The sequence below is a fragment of the Mauremys mutica genome, chromosome 24 (genome assembly GCF_020497125.1).
Source record: "Mauremys mutica isolate MM-2020 ecotype Southern chromosome 24, ASM2049712v1, whole genome shotgun sequence".
In the NCBI taxonomy this organism is placed as follows: Eukaryota; Metazoa; Chordata; order Testudines; family Geoemydidae; genus Mauremys; species Mauremys mutica.
Window position 1 is genome coordinate 5,864,694 of NC_059095.1, and position 17,284 is coordinate 5,881,977.

At 62.0% G+C, this 17,284-nt stretch overlaps 1 protein-coding gene across 5 annotated transcripts in view; it reads right to left on the reverse strand.

The window, feature by feature from the left end:
- Positions 1-8,538: 8,538 nt before the first annotated feature.
- The window catches only part of HCN2 (hyperpolarization activated cyclic nucleotide gated potassium and sodium channel 2), a 43,896-nt gene continuing 35,150 nt past the window's right edge, over positions 8,539-17,284 (reverse strand). For 4 of the 5 annotated variants that reach the window (XM_044998263.1, XM_044998260.1, XM_044998261.1 and 1 more), the window contains exons 5-8: positions 13,088-13,234; positions 12,659-12,899; positions 12,095-12,259; positions 8,539-10,397 (exon numbers count right to left, since the gene is read on the reverse strand). In XM_044998263.1, coding sequence (XP_044854198.1) covers positions 9,448-10,397; positions 12,095-12,259; positions 12,659-12,899; positions 13,088-13,234 — 1,503 coding nt within the window. In that variant the 3' untranslated portion in view covers positions 8,539-9,447. The remainder of the gene's footprint in view (positions 10,398-12,094; positions 12,260-12,658; positions 12,900-13,087; positions 13,235-17,284) is intronic. The other variant, XR_006575173.1, reaches the window with a different exon arrangement.

Genomic DNA, 17,284 nt, shown 5'->3' on the forward strand with positions numbered 1-17,284 from the left:
CAGCCGCTGCCGCTCTCCAGCTGCCCAGCTTTGAAGTCAGCACAGCGGTAAGGGGTGGCAATACTGCAGCCCCCCTAAAATAACCTCGTGACACCCCCCCCACACACACACAACGCCCTTTTGGGTCAGGACCCCCAATTGGAGAAAGGCTGGTCTCCCCTGTGCCCTCTGTATAGTGGAGGGTGAAGGCACACAAAAGACCAGATTTCATGGTCCGTGACGTGTTTTTCATGGCTGTGACTTTGGTAGGGCCCTGCCCCATGACGCCTCCCTTCTTCCTGGGGGCGGGGGTCGGCGCTGACTGTGCGCAGCTCACCCCTGTGATGCTAGGGGCCAGAGCAGCACCTGGGTAAGCAGCAGGAGCAAAGGCCTCTTGGAACAAGCTCTGTGCTTGGCAAGGGCGGTGCCCTTCCAGCCCCCATGCATCACCCTGCTGGGGTCATGACTGGCTCTCCAGCGCCTCCTTTCTCTGCAGCAGCCCCGGGGGTGCAGGGGGATCTGGTGCAAATGACTGAACCTGTGAGTTGATGAGACGGCGCGAGCAAGGTCGCCGCCTCCCTGAAATGCTCGGCGTTCCTGTATCTGACAACTGAAGTTAAGATTTAATTATTTACGATGCTTCTGCGTCTCCCGGCAAGTGTTTTGTAGCATGTTTTGTCACAGGAAGGGAGATGAAACCTCCCTGTCGCGCGCTCTTGTTCAGTCAGAGCTCACACAGGTTGAGGGAGGGAGATGATGAGCTGAGCACGATTCTGCTGCAGTGGGAAGGAAAGTGACTAGTGAAATTCCATCTTGCGTCTGTCCCCGCCCCACCCCCAGTTATGGGGTGCTGAAGGGAGACACGTTTTGGGTGTAGCAATGACTAGGACTCTAATTTGTTGTTAATAGCCCTGTGGTCCCACCCCCAAACTGTTCCCTTGCCACACAGGTAAGTATCCTTGTCTCCATGTTACAGGTGGGGAAACTGAGGCACAGAGCAGCCCAGTGACTTGCCCAAGGAGTCAGTATGCGAGTGGGGGACTTGACCCTGGCTCCTCTGAATGCTGGCTAAGTGCCTTAGCTGCGCAGCCATCTTGCCTCTTGGTAGCTGGCAGCTTCATTTCAAAGCTGATTGTTCTAGTTGCAAGCTCCAGCTGGGATCTGACAGTCCGGCTGTGGCCCAGTCATGTTCTGCTTCTAAGATCTGCAGCCAGGCCGGAGCGCTGAGCTGCGTGAGCTCTGCACAGCTAGCGGGAGGAAGGGGGATGGGTGTATCAGTACAGCCTGCTGGATAGGAGGGGAGGCTGTGGAGTAAGACGGTGAGATGGTTTTATAATTGTCACTTTTCTGGCTGGAACTGCCTCTTGAAAGGAAAACGCCCCCAGTGAAATCTCTTCTGAGCTGAGCGGGTACCTGTGAGTCACACCGGTCCACCTACCCACCCAGGATCAACGCCGCAGTGCTGCTGAGTCACGCTTTCCCCTGCCACGCTCCTGCGCTGGGAGCAATTCCCCACCCGTAGCATTAGCCTCTCGGTGCCAGGTACCAAGAATCTTTTCTCTGTCCCCCTGCTGCTCTCTGGGAGGCAGAGTGGACCCTCGCTAATCCCTGTGCCCCCTAATTCACACACAGACTGGCCAGCAAACAGGAGAGACTGTTCTTCAGGACAGCCCCTTTTGCATTGCTCTGGTAGCATCAAGGGCCCTTAAAGTGGGTGGAAATGACCCCCTGAGATGATCTCATGCCCAGAGGTCATCCCCAGCTGACCCACAACAGGTGCTGGCCCTACTCCCAACCTCTGGTGTAGCGGGTGTGTTGGGGGCATGGGCAGAGGCTGTGCGCTGTGGTTATTCTCTGCTTCCCAGGGGAACATAGGCCGCAGATTGCAGCAGCCCCAAGGCTGCTCTGGTTTACGCTAGGGGCTGGGTGGAGACCTGGGGAGCACAGAGGTTCAGGGACAGGGTAACTGAGACTAGTCTCCATTGCTCTTGGGGAGAGACTGGGTTTGTCAGGTTTCCGCTCGCAGGGGCCAGGGCCTCCCCACTGCTGAGCCCACAGTGCCTGAGCCGCTACCCAGGAGCCAGGTTCTTGGCTCGGGATGTGGTGAAGCGTCATGAATAATTGAAACAAACCTGCGCTTGCCAAATAACTGAACAAAGTACATTCCAGGCGGCATTAGCCCGGCTGTTCTTATTCTAATGATTCGCCTGCCCGAGCCCGGTCGAGCGCAGTGGCGCGCCTGTTCGGGAGCGGGCGCTGGCAGTGGTTTTCTGGTTGTTTTTTTCCAAAGCCCCAGACAGTGTCAGCTGCTGCTGCGATGGTTCCTTTCCTCTGAAGTGCTGCCCCTGCCCTCACTAGCTACTCATGGGCTGGGCTGCGTGCCGGGCACTGCAGTGCCCCCTCCTGCTGTGGGAAATGGGTGAGGCCTTGGGGTGGGGTGGGGGAACCAAGCCTGGAAATAAATGTTTAAGGCTGAGAGTAATTAACCCCTGGGACCACGGGGTGGGGCGGCTTCGCCATCGCTGCTGCTTTTCAGCTCAAGCTTGGCTGTTTGTGTAAATGCTCTGCTCCAGGCGTTGTGTGTGGGCTGGTCTCTGGCCTGCGCCATGCAGGAGGTCAGCCTAGGTGAGCACAATGGTCCCTTCTGGCCTTGGATGCTATGTGGCACTTCCCCCGCCCTTGTTTGGGGGAGCAGAGGTGTAGTCTAGCAGGAGGGGGGGGAGAAGTGGGCGTCAGGACTCCTGGGTTCTGTTCCTGACACCGGGTGGAGAATGTGGTCGAGTAGTTAGAGCAGGGAGGCAACTTGGGCCTCTGGACTCCTGGGTTCTCTTCCCAGCACCGGGGGTGGGGGTAATGGGAGCTAGTTTTCTATTCCCAGCTCTGTGTCCTAATTTGGAGACCTCAAGACACGTCCCCTCCTTCATCCTGCCTTGGTGCAGGATGACCTAGCGAGGTGCCTTCCACGCCTCCATTTCTATGAGGCTCTCTGCCTCAGTTTCTCCATCTGCAACATGGGGATAAAAACCTTGTGAACTGTCATTAACCCTGGGGAAACGTGTTGGCCTTCTCCAGCAGGAGGTTGTGTGACAGGCAACACGAGTGCTGGGGAGGGGCTACAGTGAGACAAGCGTCTCTGGGGCCACCCCAGCGTGGAACAGCCTGGTCTGCTTCACCACTGGGGGCCGGGAAGCTGTGAGACAGTGTCTCCTCTGCAGCCCAGGAGGATGGCGACTCCTCAGCCAGGGTGGGGCTGGCCCTTCAGGTGATCAACCAGAGGCCTGAGCTGCTGCTGAAGCCGGGGGTCCCATTTCCCAGCACGCTGGGAGTGTTGGGGGGTGTGGCGGGAGGGACTTGTTCCACCGTGCTGTTGTCTCCCTGGCTGCATGCCCCATGCGGCAGGCGCGGCGTTCGCATTCTCCGCAGCACAGAGCTGCCCTTGGAACGACCTTGCAGCTGAGCCGCATGGAAGCTGCTGCGGCCTCTGACAAGTTCTGCGCGCTGATGCCGCTCCTGCAGCTGGCTGGACTCGGCTGAGGGAGGGGGGATATTAAACCACAGAACTGCATGGAGCCCGTGGGCTGGGAGGAGGGGGGAGAGCCGAGTGTCCCAGTGTGCATGGGGCTGGACGGGATTGGATATTAATTACCTTCCCTGGCAGAGATAACGCAGCCTGCTAAAAGCTGGGGAGAGCAGAGCGGTGTGTGCGGGGGAGAGGATAAAGGACCCACCAAAGCAAGTGGGTGTTAATAAGCCCGAGAAGCCATTAGGAACAAGAGCCACGTTAATCACCCTTCACTTCCTCAGGCCAGAGAGTGCAGCTGCTGCTGCGCTGGTTTTGGCTTTTTCCTGTCCTGCTGGAAGAACCAAATAGAACAAGACGGGAGGAGGGTCAGACTAGTCCCTGGGGGGGGGGGGGCATGGGCTCACCTTGCTGGGATCCCCGCTGGAGACGGGTGCTTTTGTCTTCGGAGATGCACCCCCCAGGAGTTAAGGCTCAACTTTGCCCGGGCGATGCCACGGACTCCCCCTCCCGCCAGCTGGCTGCTGCCTTCACCCCCAACCTGCCAAGAGGCTGCTGGAACGAGGGGTGTGGCTGCCCTTCTTGGCAGGGTTCACAGTTTGGTTCTGTGGCGCTCAGCACCCCCACGGTACAAATAGTGCCTGCACCCCGGGACGCAGGTGCCCGGGTCATAGGATCTGAGGGAAGCGTGTCTGGCCGGGGCGATGGAGGAGGAAGCCTGGGCTCACCCCTGGCCTTGGCAGCTAGGAGCTGAGGTCTCCAGGAGGGGGTGAGACTAGCCATGGAGTGGTGTGTGCGTGTGGGGAGGGGGAAGCAGGGGCAGCCGGCTGGAGCGGAGACAAGGAGAGGCCGGGGAGGAGAAGGCCCATGCGAAGGTGACGGGCGGCAGTGAAAAGAGACGGACGCCGGCGTAGCTCTGCCAGTGCTGTCATGTTTATTGCACAGGATGGTCTGGATGAAAAAAAGGTGGATTCTCCGCCAGGAACAGCCGCCAGTGCCAGGGACACAAGCCAGCCGTCTCCATAGCTACGGGGCGCTTTGAGTGGCTTTTGTCACCCCGCGGTCCGTTATCGGTTATACATTCAACATGAAAGGCGCAAGGATGCTAGGAATACAGGCGTTAGCACACACAGCTCACCTGCCTCTGCCATAGAAAAGGTACCGGCTACACGTTAGCGTCATGAGGATATTAGGAAGTAGTATCGATAATAAGAAACACGTTGCCCGTTGGCCCGCTCCTGGCCTTGTCCGCTGTGGATCAGACATCGAGGATTAAAGCAAGAACCCCTCAGCGCCGGCCAGGCGTGACACAAATACGACTCACCAGGCCCAGGGCTTGTGCTGCCCCCCTCGTCCCCAGCTATTCGCTCCCTGTCTCCCCTCTCGTCAGTGCCAGGACAGGGTTTGCTTTCCAGCAAGCCTCTGCCAGGGGGTCACAGCCCCTGCGGGCTGGAGCCTGCCATGCCAGCTTTTGCTTTTAAAAACGGCCATCCGTGCCCCCCCCCCCGCCCCAGCGTCGTCCTAAGGGAACCGTGCATAAAAAATTCACGCACGAAGCACCCACGCACCCGTGCAACAAACTCAAATCGAAGGCGAGAAAAGCACTAAAAGGACCGTCCCCTTCCTCAAAGCTCCACTCCTGCTGGACTAGAAAACCAGACGCTCTTCCTGCAACGCCAAAGTCAATCCCAGCCCTTTGCCCTGGACACTACGAAACCTCCCGGGACTGTGCTCTTCAGATCCCCTTTAAGGGGAGAAAAATTAGCACCTGCTTCTGCTCAGGTGAACCGACCTGAGTCTGAGATTCCGGGGAACACGTACCATGGGGAGCCTTCACAAAATGCAGTCGGATGGGTACCCCCGGCTCTTTTCGGGTCTCTGGCTCTAAGGAGGGGAGGGCCGGCCTGGTTACTGGGCAACCCGGCAGCAAGTCCTGTTCGCTCTCCCTTCTGCAGCTCCCCTCCCCACAGCACCTTACCTGGGAGGAATCCAGGTAACCCAAGAGATCGGGTGGCGCAAGCCCCTTCTCCCCCAGGCCGAGCTGGCTTTGGCAGGCTGCCCCCTACCTCAGCGGTGCCGTTGAGCCCAGCACCAGGGTGGCAGGACACGTTTAGAGGCCCTGGCAGCAGGGGAGTGGATGGGGCAAGGCCTGGTGCCTCCACTGTTGGGAGCCAGATATAGGCGGATTGATCCCACACCTCCGCCAGTGGCACCTGCACAGTCAGTTCTGCCTCCGCTAGGGAGGCCAGGCTCGAGAAAGGAGCAGCCCTGCTACCTCTCAGGGTGGGAAATCAGCGAGTGTGAGATCTTCCCCCTATCAGCCCCGGGCTGTGGCAGCTGAATTCCAGCCCTGTACATGGAGAGCAGGAGGGGGAGACCCCCCCCCCACACTCGCATGCCCAGGGCTTTACCCCGCCCCCCGGCCCTCAACCAGCTTCTGCTCCCCCCCAACAACCCCTGCCTTCCAGATGCAGACAATGAGGCACCGCCCCACATATGCAGACGCACACGGGACGAAAGACGCACACAGCAGGCCCAACGGCGAGACACAGACCGACACATGCAGACACCACAGACACTGGGTGGCGCTAAACACTGCGAGGCAGCTGGAAGGGTAGGGGCAGCCGGTCCTGGCAAGATGTGGTAACCCCCTCCCCCCCCCACCACACAAACACTCCTTGCGCTACAGCGATGGGCCCAAGCTGCCAAGTTCAGACCCAAGTTCTCCCAAGTTGGGTGTTTGGCTGTGGAGGGCGGGGGCGGGGGCGGGGGCGGGGGGGGGGTCATTTGACCTTGCCTCTAATGCTGTCCCCTTGGCTGGTGTAGCCCCCAAATCGAGGGGCTGATGGGAAGTGGGGGCCCACTGCCAACCTGCTCTGGATTCATCACAACAAAACCCCAGCCCCATTTCCTTTCTTACTAAGCTAACCGGGATTTTGCTCCCCCCTGCACGACGGAAGCTCGCTCGGGAATTAGCTTTTGGAGGACGAAGCAGGAGCCCCCGGTGAAAGGGACTCTGCTCCTGCACCCCACACACAGCCCCAGCAGCCGTGCTAGGGGCTGAGCAGTATTTGTGTCCGCTGGCTAATTGCAGCGAGGAGGGTGGCAGGAGGGAACGGACCACGCTCGCCGAGCCCAGCGCTTTCCGTTTCAATATTGCACTTGAAAAACAAACAGCCGCCCGGGTTGCAAAGTGCCAATGTCAAGAGGGGGCAGCCACCCCCGGAGATGGTGCCCAGCCGCCTCTCGGAGCCTCTCTGCTCCGCCAGGAGCTCCCAAAGCCAACCCTCTCCTCTTCGCATCCCCGACCCCCTCATGCCCAGGGCTCACTTACCTTCAGCGTCACGCAGCAGCCTCTCGCAGAGGCTGGTATGTGAATTGATGGCACTGCAGGGAAGGGATCCAGATGCAGATCCTGCCCAGGGGCTGAGCACATGGCTCGCCCGCCTATGACAGCTGCAGTGCCAGCATCCCGGAGGGGGCGCGTGGGGCCCACCGATAGAGAGAGATCAGGGCAAGTTTTCCCTAGGACCCTGGACCCTCCCATGGGAGAGGGGGTGTTGGTGCCCAGGAGGGCTGGCTCCAGGCTTTCCACCATTCTCAGTGCGCGTCCTGTGGACTGCAGGAGCCAGCTGGAATGGAGGCGCCAGGCAGCTGTGCCCTGGGAAGGTGAGGAGAGGGGACAGCAGAGCGCAGGGATGCTAATAAATAATAAATAATAATAATACTTCGCCTGTCTCTGTTGCAAGGCTCGCAAAGCACTTTAGTTCCCAACCCCTCGTGCTGTCACGTAGGTAAGTATTATTATCCCCATTTTACAGATGGGGAAACTGAGGCACAGAGAGGTGAGGCGACTTGCCCAAAGCCACACAGCGAGTTGGGCCAGAGCCAGGGACTCGAACGCCTGGTCCCTCGCTCTGCCCGTTAAACTATGTGGGGGGAGGATGGGAGAAGAAGGGAAAAGGGTGGGGGGGGGTGTTGAGCAGCTTGACATTGATTTTTCTATTTAAAACATAGAAAACACTCAGCGAGCGAGATGGGAACTGGGGCCTCCCCTCCCCGGGCCAGGCAGCAGGGGCCGGAGGCCGCTCCTTGGAACAGAGCGAGGGAGGTGTAGGCAAAGGCATTGGGAGGGGGCCTGATGGGACCCGGCGGGGCCCAGGCTGGAAGGGGGGTTAGGGATTGCACTAGCCCCTGGGGGAAGAGATCCCCTCCTCCCTGCCTCTGATGCCAAGGGGGTGGGGATGAGGCGACACATTGCGGGGGAGCAGAGGGGGGAGGGGACGAGGTGAGGCGCTGGGGGAGCAGAGAGCGGGGGAGGGGACGAGGCGAGGCGCTGGGGGGAGCAGAGAGCGGGGGAGGGGACGAGGCGAGACGCTGGGGGAGCAGAGAGCGGGGGAGGGGACGAGGCGAGGCGCTGGCGGGAGCAGAGAGCGGGGGAGGGGACGAGGCGAGGCGCTGGGGGAGCAGAGAGCGGGGGAGGGGACGAGGCGAGGCGCTGGCGGGAGCAGAGAGCGGGGGAGGGGACGAGGCGAGGCGCTGGGGGAGCAGAGAGCGCGGGAGGGGACGAGGCGAGGCGCTGGGGGGAGCAGAGAGCGGGGGAGGGGACGAGGCGAGGCGCTGAGGGGAGCAGAGAGCGGGGGAGGGGACGAGGCGAGGCGCTGGGGGAGCAGAGAGCGGGGGAGGGGACGAGGCGAGGCGCTGGGGGAGCAGAGAGCGGGGGAGGGGACGAGGCGAGGCGGCGGGGGGAGCAGAGAGCGGGGGAGGGGACGCGGCGGGGCGCCGGGGGGGGCAGAGAGCGGGGGGGGGGCCGAGGTGAGGCGCGGGGGGGGCAGAGAGCGGGGGAGGGGACGAGGTGAGGCGCCGGGGGGAGCAGAGAGCGGGGGTGGGGACGAGGTGAGGCGCTGGGGGGGGCAGAGAGCGGGGGAGGGGACGAGGTGAGGCGCTGGGGGGAGCAAAGAGCGGGGGAGGGGACGAGGTGAGGCGCTGGGGGGAGCAGAGAGCGGGGGGGGGGAATGAGGCGACGCACTTTTGGGGGGGAGCAGAGAGGAACCAGGGCACAGGGCAGGGACGACAGGATGGGGGTGGGCAGAAGCGTCCAGCCCCAAAAGCTAGTCCAGCAAGGGCAGAGGACGTGGCAGCCCCAGGAAGCGCCCCCCCCCTCACAGGCCTTTGCAGACAGAACCACTCGGCCAAGGCGCCCCGTCCCCCATCCCCGCGTGCGGCACAGGGCTCGGGCGCGCGCTGGGCACCGGCCGGCGCCAGGCGGCAGAACACGTTGGGTGGGGAACTCAGTGGGGCCCGGCCGGGGCACAGCCCCCTCTCCCGCCAGGCCCCGGGGTGGGCGACCCCCGTTCCACAGAGCGCTGGCTCTAGGGCGCGCGTGGCTCCCGGCGGCGGCCCTGCGCACACGTCGCTGTTCAGAGATATATATATATATAATATACAGATTTCATAATCAAGAGATTAACTAGTTATGGCTTCTATGGTGCAGTCGGTGGGTTCGGATGGACGATGCTCGTCACACGGGCGGTGGCAGCGGGCGATGGGGCTGGACTTTGGTCGTAGATGATTCATCGGGGCGTGGGGGGGGGGCTCGACTGGACCTCCCCCGGCCCAAGGAGCGGCAGGGGCCTCTGTCCACGCCCCTCCTGCCCTGGCTCCTCTGGGCAAAGCGTGTGGAAGCGACGCCCGGCTGCTGTGCTCTGTACAGAAGGGGGCAGGGCCCCCGCCGGGCCAGAGGCCCCGGATGCAGGTGGCGGCCCCCACAGTTGGCTCTGGGGCTCATCCTCCCTTCGATTTCCACTCCCCTAGGGAGCGGGCCAGGGCGGGGCCTTCGCCAGCTGGAAACAAGCAGGCGGGAGCGTGGAGACGGTGGAAATTGCTGCTGCTGCTTGGCAGCCCCACCGTTACCCCCCTGCCCGGGATCGGCCGGCGAGGCGCAAAGGTCACAAGTTGGAAGAGAGCCTGGATTTGGCTGGGTCCGTGTCGGGGGCACTGACCACCGAATCCTTCCGGGCGCCGCTCGAGTCCTGCTGGCTGCCGGCTGCCCCCGCGTAGACAGAGCCCGTGGACATCTGGTGGGATAGGGCCACGCGGGGCGGCACTGCCCCTCTGAGCCCGGCCTGGGGGCCCGAGCCCGGGGAGGCCGAAGCCTGGACCCCGGCGACGGAGCTGCTGGACTCGTGGGCCGAGGGCGGAGGGCTCTGGGTCATGGTCTGCGAGATCCCGTGCGGCAGGGAGGGCTGCGAGGCTGACAAAGGCCTCGACTCCTCGCTCAGGCTGCTGGTGTGCAGGGCCTGTGTGCTTTTGTGGACGGCCAGCCGCTGGGGCGAGCCAGGAGCCGTCTGCTGAGTCAGGGACAACTGGGAGCCCGACGGACCCTGGGCGGCGTAAGGGAACGTCCGGCTGGCTCGGGGGCTTTGGGTCGGAGGGCTGGACACCACTGAGCCGAAGGTGCCAGTGGAGGTGGGCCGGGGTGGCTGCTGCTGCTGCTGCTGCAGGGACATGTTCTGCTGCTGCATGTTCTGCTGCTGCAGCTGCATGTTCTGCTGCTGCTGGAGCAGCACCGGGGAGATGGAGAAGGGACCAGGGACACCCTGGGCGTACTGCAGGCGCCGCATCATCCTGGGCGAACCGAGGGCCACGGAGCTCACCAGGGGGCTGGCCATCTGGGGGCAGAAGCTCATGGCGACGGCCTGCTGCAGGGTGGCGATGGCCGAGGTCACCTGGGGCTGGACGGGCGTGTATATGGCCGTGTGCTGCTGCAGCTCCGCCTGCTGCACCATCTCCCGGTCGTACTTGACGATCTCCTGGATGATCTCGTTCTCCTGGTTGTTGAAGACCCCGGAGTTCAGGTCGTGCTGGACCTTGTGCAGCAGGATGGAATTCTTCTTCCCTGGGGGGTGGGGAAGGGAAAAAAGGGGGGGTTAGTCACATCGCTATCACTGTCCTCCTGCATGCGGCCCCCAGTCCCGCCCTGGCACGGCACCGATCCCCCTCCAGGCATCGCGCACATTGCCGCAGCCAGCACAACGGGGCAGCTGGCAGTGCCACATGCCTCCCTGCGTCCAGACCTTCTCCTCCCTGTGCCGTGTTCAATCGTTGTAGCTGGGTAACTTTAGCAGCTCCCCCGCGATGGCAGATGCCGCAGTCCTGGCACCCGACCCGGCAAAATAATTTTCAGACAGTTTATTCGATTACAAGTGCTGTTTGGGTCGACCCCAAACTGGTCACGAATTTACTGTGAATAGTTCGGCCGATGACAAAAGGGAGGAGCAGGGTGGGTGCGGCTGCAGCTGCTCCCCCTCCCCCGTCCCGATACCCTTTAGCCCAGGTGTCAGGGAACCCGTCGGGGATGTGCGAGAGCCAGGTTCAAATCCCTGCTCTGGGCACAGACCCACAATGAACCTTTTCGATGGACCGAAATGTCTGGAAAATGTCAGAACTGTCACTGAACAAAAGAATCATTATTTACCCAGCTCTGGCCTATACGTGCTCGGCTCGTCCTCCCTGGACACTGCAGGCCTGTTCCTTACCGCCTAGGTTTTAAATGCCCCAGTGACCATAAATCAGCCTTCACTGACAGCCCCTCGCAGCCTCTGGCTCCCTCGCTAGCTGATCGGCACTCAGCCCCCAGCAAAGGGAAAATGCCCCGCTCCCTCCTGCTGCTCCTCAGATTGGCAGCAGCTGGCTGCAGGGAAGGGGCTCCCCGTGTGATGGAGCATGGGGGAGTCTCGGCGAGCCAGGACTCCCATGGGGAGGGCAGCACAGAGAGGAATGGGGCAGGAGATTGAAGAGGGATTTGGTGGAGCGAAAAGGAAACTGATGAGCATGGCTGCAGCTTGGCTGCCCCCTGCCTCCTTGGTCCTCGGGTACCAAGAGCCGCCAATGCCCGAGCTGCCCAGGCTGCCAGCTCTGCAGGAGGATGCGGGGCTGCCCCTGGGGTCCCAAAGAGGGGAAGGAGGCGGGAGGGAAATCGGAGGCTCTCCAAGCCCAGCCTCTGCGAGGAGCTGACCGACCCCATCTCAGCACACAGGGGAGGGAGCGAATCTAACTGGCCATTCCCAGCAGGATTTGCGGGGCACATGGGAAACCTCGTGGGGCCCTTTTAAAGAGCGGACGAGGCCCTGAGGTCCAACGCGTGACCGAGATCCAGGGAGGTAACCACCCATCCCCTGTCCCGGGGGAGAGAACCCGGCACAGATAGCAACGGCTGCCCCCTGCAGCCCACACGCCAGCTTAGACCCACACTCGCCCTATTAACATCTAGCGTCCTCTGTCCACCCCCCACGCCTCCCGTTATCTTTGCTCCTCTGATGCTATCACTGCTTCTTCCCACTTCAACTGCTGCCCAGCACATTCTGGTTACAGGGCAGCCAAACTTCTGCAGAGCTCCTGAAACTCAGCTCCCCAGCAGCAATTTGGCCTCAGGGAGTCAGCCCAGAGGCTGTCTCCCCCTTTCCATGGGAGGCCTGAGCCCAGGAGTGATCGTGCGGGGCCTGTGCGAGCCTGTGAGAGGGGATGGGCCCCGGGAGTGTTCCCCCATCGTGTCCCCAGCTCGTGGATCAGAGCAGCATCCCTGCCCCCCGGTACCTATGCGGTCGAGGCGGTCGATGGCGACGGTCTCGAAGGCCCGTCTCATCATGGGGTGCTCCTCCAGCACCTCGTTGAAGTTATCCACCGAGAGCGAGTAGAGGCGGCAGTAGGTGTCGGCCCGGACGCTGGCCGTACGGCGGCCCCTCGTCAGCAAACAGATTTCTGGCGGGGGGAGGGGAGAGGGACCCAGATGTTACAATAAAACCAGGCCCGCGCTAGTGCCCGCCATCAGGAGACGTCACACGCTAACACGGCCCGGGAGAGACAGGGAACAGGCGACCTGGCCAAGTCTATGGCCCAGCCAGGAACAGAAGCCAGGAGCTTTGGCTCCTGGTCACAGCTTTAAACACTAGCCCACAGCCCCCTCCCGCGGGAACCAAGCGCTGTCCTAGCGGGACTTGCACAGAAGGTCGCTCCCACTTACCAGGGACGCGGCATCCCGCCTGGAGAACGGCAGTGCCAGCCCGACGCTCACCATCCCCCCCGCAACCGTGCCCCCGGACTAAGGCCACGCCTGGCTCGACGGGCAGCGCCAGCCGGGGGCCTCCCGCGGACACTCACCCCCGAAGTAGGAGCCGTCCGAGAGCTTCATCTCCTTGTTCCCCTTGGTGAGGACGCTCACCACGCCGTGCTGGATGAAGTACATCTTCTTGCCAATGGTGCCTTCGCGGATGATGTAGTCGCCCGGCTGGAAGACCTCGAACTTCAGCTTGGTGAGCATGGCCGTGACGAAGTTGGGGTCGGCGTTGGCAAAGAGGGGCATGGAGGCCACCAGCTTGCGGCAGTTGAAGTTCACAATCTCCTACGGGGGAGGAGAGGAAGAGGGTGAGCGGGAGGAAGAGGCAGGCGGACAGGAGAAGGGGGGACCCTCGTTTCCCTCGGGCTCCTCCCCCCAGCCTGGCTCTTGGGGCAGGGCAGCCCCTGCCTCGCTCCAGGCATGACTCCTGCACCCCGGAGGCATCCGCCAGCCCCCCGGGGAGGGCTCCTCACCTCCCGCAGGGGCTCGTTCAGCTCCCCCAGGATGCTGTCCTCGTCGAACATCTTGCCCTGGTAGCGGTGTTCGTAGTAGTCGTGGATCTTCTGGCGGAAGTCGGCGGGCAGCTTGTGGAAGGACATGTACTGCTCCACTTGCTTGTACTGCCGGGGGGGACAAAACCAATCGCAGGCGTTGGGTGCCGCCCGGGCAGAGCCCAAACGTCCCAGCCCCCAGCGTTGGGTTCTGGGTCGGCCCATCACAGAGAGCGGGGCTCTAGCGGGGTTGGCCCAGCAGCCTGGCGGGGTCTGGAGATGGGGCTCGGGGTCAAACAGTGTGGGTGGGAGCTCTGTCAGCTGGGGCCTTTAACAGAGATTGGTGCGATCTCAGATCCCCCCCCCCCCACCGCCTCGCCGCCCGCCGTCCCTGCCCCGCAAACCCAGGTGCAGCTCAGGCCGATCCCTACCTGCGCCCACATCGCAGCGTCACCCATGGGCACCAAACCCCTGGCGCCCGGGGAGCCTTGTGTGCGCTGCTGGGTGCCCTTGGGGCCCTGATCCCTTTGCCGTCAGCTCCAGCCCCGAGCCCCATCCCAACAGCTACGCTCAGACACCCCCCAGAGAGAACTACAAACAGAACCGCTTGTCTTTGCTCACTCCCAGCCAGTGACAGGCTCCCGCTCCAAGGACGCCAGCCAGCCGTTGGCAGGTCTCTCCGCTCGCCTGACACTGTCTGGCTCCTCCACCCCCCCATGACCTGTCAAAGTCCCCAGCACACGAGTTCTCAGCCCTGTGGCGGGGGGGGGGAAGTTGCTGCTTTTCACCAGTTCACCTTCATCAGAGACACAGCGACGGCTCCCGCCTGAGCCCCCCAATGAACAGCATCGAAGGGGACCGTAGATAGTTGGAAAGCTACAGATGCCGGAAAGCGAGGGGCAGGCAGCTCAGGAAGGGAAAGGCCAGGGGGCGGGCAGAGCTGGAATCCGCTTGGAGAATCAAGGGGTCTTGATCGAGGCTGATGTGCTCAATCAGCCGGTCATTCTAGCTCTAGCTCAGCAGGTCGTTCTAGCTCAGCGAGATGTTTTACATCTAGAGCAGCAGGTCGTTCTGGATCAGGAAGGTGGTTCTGGGGGTTCCAGCTGGGTAAGGCTCTGATCAGGGCTTCATTTGCAAGGGAAGAGGTGCCAGGGCTCAAGCAACTTTTTTTACTTTCACATCCTATGCGGCAAACTGGGGCGCCGGGGCCACGAGCCGCCGGGCCCAGGGGCGCCGGGGCTACGAGCCGCCGGGCCCAGGGGCGCCGGGTCTCCGCCTTGGCCAGCTGTAGCACAAAGCCAACCTGGGCTGTGAAACGCAGGAGTTCTCATTCTCAGCTGCTGTGTGCCAATTTCTGTGACTCTTTCCCACCTCCGCACCAGAGCAGGGGTCACTTTCACAAGAATCTGATTGTTTGCCCAACACCAGGATCCCAACGAGCTGGGAATACAAGGCCTGAACTCACCTCCTGCCCCTCATTTCTGAATATCTCCCCCCCAGGCTTTTTGAGCTTTGAATCCCAACTTGGAGCTGCACCCCAATCTCCCAGCTTGGCCCCTCTTTCTGTTATGGGCTGGCACTGTGACCCCATTGTAGGGATGGGAGAAATGAAGGCACAGAGAGCCCCACGGTTGGACAGCGAGTCAGTGGCACAGCCAGGAACGGAACCCAGGCGTCCTGCCTCCCGCTGGTGAGGAGGGGGGAGAATATGGGGGGGAAGGAAGGTGGATGGATGTGGGGAGTGGGAGACTGGGCAACTGCTGGGGGAGTGCAAGGGAGCATGGGGGGAAGATGGGGGTGATAGGAGGAGTTTGTATCCACAGCTGAGCTCTGTAGCCATCCCACGCTGCAGGTCTCTAACTGCTGCCTATGAATTCACTCCCCTCCCTGCCACGCTCCGGCCAGGCCCCTTGGCTGCTGCCTGGCGCTTGGCACAGAGCAGCTCCCTGGTGCTTGGCACAGAGCAGCTCCCGGGGCAGCCTCACTCCATTGCAGCAATTTGCCAGTGTCACTTTCCCAGCTCCAGGGCTGGAGCGGGAGGTCACCTTGCAGGGAAGAGCACAGCAGCAGCCAGCCACACCGGCCTTGCATCCGGCTCCCTTTGGCAGCTGCTCCAATCGCTAGCAGCCCCGGACGCCCCGTCTCTCCCTACAGGAGACACCCATGCAGCGAGGGAGCTTGGGCAGGACGCCAGTGTTGTACTGGAGCCTTGGAGGTACCAGCCCCGCTACCAGTGCAATAACTGGGCTGCCTGGGGCTCTGCTGGGATACTGAGTTCCCCCCTCCTGGGGGTACCCAACACCCCTCCCTTCCCGACTGCTCCTACACTGAGCCACCTGGCACAGCCCCCTGGGTGGCAAAGTTCAATCTGCCTAATGATCGTTCTGTGCCACAACAGGATTGGTTTGATGCCGCGTAATCCCATTGCTGCAGAGCCGCGGTCCCGCGAAGGACAGATGAGGTCAGAGAGAAGGGGACACCTGGAATGGAGCTGCAGGGGCACAGGGATTCGACTCCCTGTCATCGCTTTATACACACAAAAGGCAGCATTATTAATGGTTAGAACAGAAGGGCTGAGAGTCAGGGCTCCTGGGTTCTCGTCCCAGCTCTGGGAGGGAGTGGGGCCTGCTGGTTAGAGTAGGGTAGGAGCTGAAGTTGTTGGCTTACATTTCCAGCTCTGTAGAAGGATGTGGTTAGAGCAAAGGGACCCGGAGCAGCCACCGCTCCCGGGACCTGTTCTCAGCTCTGTTCTGGACCAAGAGGAGGAGGAAACGCAAACCTGCGGGGGTCCTGCTGGTGGCGGTGTGGATGGCCTTATCGAAAGGTCTACACGCATAAATTAAGCCTCTGACTTGCCCCCAGGTCACTCAGTGATACAGCTGGAAGGGAACCCAGGAGTCCTGACTCCCAGTTCCCCATTCGAACCACTAGACCTCGCTCCCATCCCAGAGCATGAAACAGAACCCAGGAGTCCTGACTCCCAGCTCCCTGCTTGAGCCACCAGAGCACACTCCTTTCTGCATGGGCACTCTGGGGAGGAACGGGTGGGGGGACTGTTTGTTCAGAAGAGCCGAGCTGTGCCCGCAGCCCTGCGCCCCGACCATGTCGCTCTGACGGCAGAGCAAAGCCGCCTCCTTCTCCTCTCTGCCGCGCACCAAGGACATCCCAGCTTTGTCTTGGCATCTATAAACAGCCCGGTTCCATCCTGAGCTGTGACTGCAAACGCCTTCCGCATCGACCCAGTCCCCTCAGGGGCTGGGAAGGCACCCAAACCCAGCCATTGCCAGAGAGACAGGCACTGGGGAGGGGGCAGGGTGCCCTGGAGCCGGGGGAGGAGGGGGGAGAACGCAGTAGAAATGGGGGTGCGGAAGAGGGTCTCTCAGTGGGCCAGAGCCTCATGGCGCCTGGGGCACTCGCCGTACAAACGCGAGCCCCCCCAATGAAGGAGGGGTCTGAGCCGTGAGCAGGGCGGTCCGTCTGCCTGAGCAATGGGGGGCGGGCAGGCTCCTCCAATGAGAATCTCTCCCCCACCCCAGGACCCGAGAAGCAGCTGCATCCCTGGCGGGTGGCGGAGCGATGGCCACGCGCACACAGCCCCACGGGAGCCCTCAGGATTCCAGGCCTGTCTTGATGAGCTCCCCGAATGCTCCCCCGGGAGGCGCATGTGCAGCAGGCCGCGTTCTGGCGGCGCGGGCTCCCCCGGGAGACCGGCTAATGAGGGGAAACAGCAATCTGGTGAGGATGTAAGCTCCGGGGTTAGCAGCAGGATGATTAGTCGCCTTGCGGCTCACAGACCTCCTGCCTCTCCTGCCAGGATGGGCCAGTCCCCTGCTACAGCCAGAGCAAAGGGGGATGCAAGTTTCCAAAGCCAAGATCTGTCCCCAAAAATGCCATGCAGCCAAAATTCTCCTGCCTGAACCATTTGCCTAAATCTTAGGCCCTGTTAATCCTTCTCTCTAACACCGGGCTGCCTTGAGCCCGGCACACAGCCTGCTCCACCCGCCCCTGCACTACGACAGTACAGCGCACAGACCCCATGGCTGCCCTGGCTCATCTTGCGTGGACCCCGGCTTTGATCAGGATGCTCCATTGCACACTGGGATCTGAGGTCTCCATGGGTTATGCCTGTGTTTTAAAGATAACGGGAGATGCGCCTGCTCTGTGCTCATTAAAAGAGTC